The sequence below is a fragment of the Atta cephalotes genome (assembly GCF_000143395.1).
Source record: "Atta cephalotes unplaced genomic scaffold scaffold00077, whole genome shotgun sequence".
NCBI lineage: Eukaryota > Metazoa > Arthropoda > Insecta > Hymenoptera > Formicidae > Atta > Atta cephalotes.
The window spans coordinates 553,623-560,678 of record NW_012130141.1 but is presented as its reverse complement, the minus strand read 5'-3'; the positions used below and the strand labels follow the sequence as shown (position 1 = coordinate 560,678).

The following is a 7,056-nucleotide window of genomic DNA, read 5'->3' as shown; positions in this document are numbered from 1 at the left end:
TGAGATTCAATTTACAAAATATTAACTTTGGGCAAATTATACGAATACTTCCTCTTCGTTCTCGTATCGCAAACACGAATAACACTTGTTAAATGCAAATTATCAAAATAATTTTATCGCAATTTATCGGCTAATTTTCTGCAAATTCACGAAATAAATGCGTATCAGTGTCGCTTAAATACACAGTGAAAACTCTGTTTTATTTGCGCGCACGCACACGCACACGCACACACACACACACACACACACACACACGTACACACGCACACACGAATATGCACGACGAATTATTCAAAAGAAAATGCATTTAAGAGATAGACTTTAAGAGGAGGGAAATAGAAGTGGCCTCAGTTGCGCAGCCTCCTCGGAAACTTCGGGATCGCGATTACTAATTTTCGACTTTTGTCGCGAAGGTCTCGTTTGCGGATGTTCCTCCTTCGATCTGTCAGGATTGTCGTCTTCATCGTTTCTCTCTGTCTTGGTTTCAATTTCCTCAACACTGCTCCAACTGCTTTCACTCTCGCTAAACTCTCTTTTCTTCATATTACCATTCATCCTTTCCTTCTCTCTTTCATTCTGTTCGCCAGTCTCCTGCAGTCGGGGAATTAATTGTATTTAAAGTTAGAATTGAATTGTGTATTGAATGATATATTAAAGAATACAAAGCGATGATTATTTCATGATCTTTTCATTATGATCGCTATTAAAACTGTCATTATATGTCGGTAATCATTAAATAATTATTTAAGATAGATAATTATTTAATTGATAATTAAAATAATTGCACAACTGTATAAAATTAAGGGTATTGAATGAATTAACGTTTTGAATTAATTTCATCACTTACTACAGCGAGAGATTTAAGCAGCGTGGTAGTTGTTGTTGTGGCTGTAGTTGTATCCGTGGTATCACTGCTTTCGCTGTTATTGTTCGGCCTCATTGTAGTTGACAATGCGCCTTCTTCTAAATTCTTGCCGCGCACGTATCGCGTACGTGAGGACCAGCCATCCGTATTCTTCGCATTGCCCTTGCCGTACTTTGGAACCACGCCGGTGGTCCATACGCTCGCATCGCTACTTCCCGTGCTGCTCTCACTTCCGGTGCTGCAGTGTCGCCATCGACGTTCTGTGCACGTGCAATAAATGAGATATCTCTTAAATAAGGTCAAACATTAATCTAGTTAGAAGTAACTCAGTTACTTCGACGATCTATTCATTTGCAAATCTCTATATGAAACTAACGGTGAACACGTTGAGTGACGTTACACGTTGAGCTTACTTAATGTCTTTTCGCTTATAAAGAGGATATGCCAAACCGCGAGATTTTAGATGGAAGAGAAAATGAGAATTCGCGTCAGAAACGTGAACTAGAGACGTGATAAGTTTTAAAGGACGCGATTTTATTTTCAGAATTGCAAATGCGATGGATGCACACACTACAAATGTGACGTACTTTCGCACGGCGGTGGATTAATATTGGAATTGAGGAATTTTCTCAGAAGGGGGCTGCCTCCGTCTTGGCTCTCCTCGCTGTACGCGCGCGTTATGAGGATCCTCGGGCTCCTCTTCGGGGTCTCGCACATAGCTATGGAGCATTCCGCATCCAAATCCGCCCCGATAAAATCGCTCCGATAATGGGGACCCATCAGACTGGCGGCACTCGCGCTCACCCTCACCAATTTGCTCGGTTCACCTTGACGCGCCATGATGAAAGGATGACGCTTATATCAGTGTCGCTTATATCAGTGTTATCCATCAAGGATCAAGAGGGTTTTCAAAGATTCATTTGATTCATTCCGTTTTCTTTCTTTTTTATAGAGACATTATTCGCGTTAAATTTCGAGGGCCTCAAATACCGGTTTTAATTGCGAACTAAGAGGCACTATTTAGATTTTATCTTGATCTGATTATCTAGATTTTATCTAATATTAGCCGCAAGAAATACGTACCTGATTCAGTGGTCGGCACTCTGAGAGTATTACACGAGACAGCAGGTTGTAATCTACCGCGCTGGAATCCCAGATTATTGCTTTCAAAACTACCTCCAGTTCTGCACGAGCCAAGAGCTAATAATGCCTCGCTGAGTCTTCGCTGTAAAGGAGGGAATGGGAAGAAGGAAGTGTTTCCACTGCCGGAAGGTCTTCTGGATCCCGCGACGCTCGGTGTTCTCGCTTGTATCTCCTAAAACAGATTTACAATTGTTCTCACGTTGTTATATACGAGTATAGGAATGTAATAGGACATAAGAGTAATAATAATAACCGTAAACTGTAAATTACTACTATCCTTCGCTTTGCTCGACGCACAAGCACTTTCACGAGCGTTCATTTTTCTCGCATTTCAAATTACCTGCTGTAATTCCGACTTAGTTGCCTTTTTCCGCCAGTAATTCTGCACAGACCGTCGCAGGGTCTGCGATTTCAAACCGTAAAGAAGGCCGTTGATGGGTGGTGAACACGCGAGGAGGAGCGAGGCTAAAGAAGCCAGCTTAGGGTGTGCGTGAAGACGGTGCTGATTACCGGCGCCACAAGCTTCCCAGAGGATAAATCCACAATACGGAAAATAGAGCAGATACAAAGAGCCAACCAGTTGCATCACCTGAAAAGTTGTCGTTTGCGAAACTGAGATTGGCAATAACCGTTTCACAACACAGCGCGAAGCTATTTATCTTTATAGCAATGAAAACGTGTGTCGATTTATTAATATATCAAACTTTAACTAATTATGTTAGAAAATTGCCGGATCGAGTTCTCGAATAGAAATTAAACGGTGGTCCATAATGACGAGACGTTGCGAGTGAGAAAGTTTTGATATGTACTTCGACGATGCCTCCCAGCGTGGCGTCTATCGATTTGACTTGCTAACTCCGGGGCAGAAAATTAAATTACAAATTAGTCTTTAACTACGGGTGCTTTTCATTAGCTTTATTAGCTTAAGTCAGGAAACTTAACAAAAGCTAAATTGGTTAGATGTTTATTATTAAAGATTTGATTTTAACCGAATTGAGTAATATTGTGAAGACATTTTGATATACGTTAATAGAATATTTGTTTATATTTTTCATGTTCAATGTTGCATTTTTTAAAGCTTTTTTTAAAAAAATTTTTTAATTAAAAAAATTTTAAACAAACCGTGCTGGCAGCGCTGTGAAAACGCGGCGGTCCGCCGGCGGAGGGTGCGGTGACGGTTGGCACGAAAAATGGATTTCTCTGATGGGTGATGGTCACCTGGGCGCTCAAGGTGACCTCGTAGATCGCGCTGGCGATACGATGTCGATGATATCGCGCTATACCCAATACGCGTAAATTGCAGACCGTCACGAGGATGGCCGGCAGTCCCAGGCCCAGGATGGCATAAACAGCGCCGTAAAGCGCCGCGGCGGATCCCCAAGTGCCGTTCCCGAAATCCGGGGCGCAGCAACCCAATTCTTTATTATAGCTGATCGATACGGGATACCATAAAAAAAGAGTGTTGATTTAGAAATGATCGCGTGATTAAAAGTAAATGAAAAAACAGACGTGTTTGTTTTGAAACAGATTATTTATACGTATTATTACGGTTTTGTTAAACTTAATTTACCGCCGGTAAAAGCTTCGCTCTGTGAATGAGAATTCTTGCGGGCACGTGTCGCGAGAAGCTGGCGCGGAAATTATCTCGCAGTGAGAGTCTTTATGTGACGCAAAACAACTTACTTTGGCGAAAGGATAGAACACAAAGTAAATCGAATTTCGTTTATTATGCGAGGAAATGCAGCAATTGCGAGGCAATGCCATAGAACGCGCAAGTAAACGCTGCGGAATGCTGGTTCATTGGTGTGATGGTTAATGGCGTAACACACACACACATATATATATATATATACATACAAACCTGTAAGGTGGCACCAGACCCGAAAACGGTGGCAAACACAAGAGTAGAGCGCCTGTCCAAGAAGCAGCCAGCCCGACGACCACGCGACGCGGAGAGACTAAGGCGGCGTAGTGCAGCGGTGCAGCGATCGCGTAATACCTGCAGAGAGTATAATTGCGAGGCATGGCTGGTAAAAACAAGATATAATTCAGATGCTAATGTGAGATGGTCGTTTTACACTTGAGCGAGCGTCTAACGATTTCGAATGAACTCGTTAATCCTGGCTTGTCACTTAATCAAATTAAATAATATGCTCGGTGATATACAAGATGTGCACGATGTCATTGCTGGATAACCAGTGCTTTCGAAAAAAAATTGATAAATTTTTTTCAATAAAGCAACGCTTTCCATGATGAGAAAATTCGGAGGAGAGTCAGAAAGTGATAAACGAGATGGTAGTAAATCTGTTTAAACTACTGAATAAAATATATGGTCGATTGAGCTACGGTCGAGCTTGACTTTTTGCAGAGAATAAAATGGAAAAGAAATTTTTCGTATTTTCGAGCGCTTCCATATTTTCTTAAAAGGATCCGCATGATGCAATGGAATTCACAGAGATTCGCGTACAGAAAGAAAAATACGAAATCTTAATAAGATTTTCGAAATCACTTTTAAAATTATTCGAATATAATATTTACATCAAATAAATGAAATTATTCCAGTTGACACATTCCAGATTTGCCGTACGGTTCAAAAAACTGTATAATTGTTAATGCAAGTCTGAGAGAATCAGCAACAAATAGAGATGGAATGACAAGGCGAATATCTCGTGTCAACTGACAGCTACGATGATACTATTTGAGCTCGTGGAATCTTTATTTGACATCTTACATCGCATATCTCTTTTGTGTCAGATGAAACCGAGGCCTTGTTCATTACTCGATGTCATATATTGAGATTGAACTCGATTTTTATCGAAAAATTTCACAAGAAGAACCTCTCAGATTCTTCGTCGATTTACTCAAGCGAAAATGACGTTCTTCCTTTTATCGGTGTGAAATTCTATTTAACGGTATTTCAGTGTAACTGGAAGTGTGCACGTTATCTATAGTTTGAACAATGTAAAAAAATTCTCCGAGTAATTAACCAGTAAGTGGTATTGCGAGAATAATTCTATCGAATCATTATACATATTAAATAATATATGTATTTTGATCGGAAATACATGGGATACATTATTCTTGAATTGCGCAAAGCGAGGATTTTAAATACGAATCATATATAAAATGTGATTTTATACGTGATTGATCTGAACATAATGATTAACAGATATCTCTTTATATCATCTCATTCACTTGATGCACCATTTATTGAGGAGCCGCGTTGCTCACTTCTGCGAGCAATGAATTAAACCGGAAACTGATACTGATCTTCATTCATCAGAAGTCTTCAATTCTCCGGATATCGAACAATATTAGAAAGAGAATATGTAAGATTCACCTGTCGCAGTTTAAACCGGTGACAGTCCAAAGGGCAACCGGATGTAACAGCGCCAGTAGAAATCCGTAAAGAACGCACCACGTACCAGTAAGCGGCCACAAGCCGGTTGCAAAGATCAGCGGTATCAGACACACCGCCGCTTCCACGGCACCCAAATGGATTAGCAGTAAAGTGTTTGCCGTTTGCTGTTGCTGCGTCTGTGGGCATTGTGATATAACTTGAAATGCCAATTCTGTCACGTTATCGCAAATTTCAATGCCCGGCGAAACTTGGTAATTTAAACTTTTAATAGACTGATATGACGATCGCAATTTTTTTACGCGTTATATGCACGCGGACTGCGCATCCTGTTTGCTCTATCATTTAAGATTCTGAAGAGTCTCAATCATCTAAAAGTTTCATTCCATCCCTTCTCCTCCCCCCTCCCCCTCCTCTCTCTCTCTCTCTCTCTCTCTCTTGAAAGTATTCAATGGTATTTCAGAAACTTGAAAGTAAGGCAGAAGCAAATAAATAAATCCGCGCTGCCGTTTGTTACAAAAAGAGTTATAATTCGCATCTTTATCTCGATAAATAAATAAGCTTCATCGAGCGTATCATGCGTGCGTACATATTTTTAAAAATTTATTTTTTTCTCTTTCTCTTTTTGAAACTCGTAGTTGCAGTCCAGATATGTTTTTAATGGATTTAATATTATGAACTCTCTGACCGAAATGCCGGGAAAGTTCAACTAATTTACATTCAAGAGAGCAGTCTACACGTGTCTCCCGAATTTGTAGTATTTCTGACACGAGTGATTGCAATAATATTGCTAAAATAAATAAGTGCGTTCACGGGCAGCTTCGAAATTATTCACGACATGTTGCATTTGACTGAATGCCATCCTGATTCGCGTTAAAAATACAATGAAAAAAGATATGAAAACAGAAACAGAAGAGAATAGAGAAAAATTTCACGAGCATTGCTAATATTATAGATATTGCGTTATTATTCACCTGTTTACCAAGACCGAAAACGACAAGGAGAATGTAACCATTCAGGAGAAGACCCAAAGTTGACACGAGAGGTACGCCGAAGGCCCAAGGGCCCATTCCTCCTCTTCCTCCCTGTGCTTTATTTATTTTCCTTTTTTGCGTTCGGAATTTCTTCCTAAGTGAAAGAAGAATCCAATTCAAGTGAATTTGTCTACTTCGTTGGGTTTCCGGCTCCTCTTGTGCGACATCATAACGATTCTGACTGAAAAATCTAAAAGCCATACATAATTTTAATTAATATAAATTATTCTATAATACATAATTTATTTAAATTTCTTTTGCACACAAGGAACATAACGCCTGCTGTAAAACTGTTTGTGTCACTTGATCATTATCTCAGTCGCTTCATTGTACAATTCTATCAGAAAAATAACTTGCATATCATGTGAAGTAATATCAAGCGAACTATTTACGACAGGCACATAGTGAATGATGTTATCTTCAGCGGTACGCTTCAACTCACCTGTCATTAGCATTGTATTATAATATCATATAGATATCGACATGTAACGTAAGTTAAATTAGATGATCAAGGACGGACACGCAAAAGGTCACATATTGTAGTTGAATGTTCAATGATTCGTATGCAGTTATGGTGACGCTGATCCTAATCTTTTGACTTCAAAGAAGTAGATATAAACTAGACTTCTATGCAAGGACAACCTTACGATTTTTAT

General features: G+C 39.7%; 1 protein-coding gene across 1 annotated transcript; it reads right to left on the bottom strand.

Annotated features, from left to right (window-relative positions):
- Positions 1-321: 321 nt before the first annotated feature.
- On the bottom strand, positions 322-6,436 carry LOC105624405 (beta-3 adrenergic receptor-like). The gene is made up of 9 exons (XM_012205771.1): positions 6,341-6,436; positions 5,349-5,545; positions 3,870-4,007; positions 3,131-3,437; positions 2,349-2,597; positions 1,949-2,180; positions 1,453-1,692; positions 848-1,125; positions 322-591 (listed from the first exon to the last, which is right to left on the bottom strand). Exons 1-9 carry the CDS (start codon positions 6,434-6,436, stop codon positions 322-324), a joined length of 2,007 nt encoding a protein of 668 aa, XP_012061161.1.
- Positions 6,437-7,056: the final 620 nt, after the last annotated feature.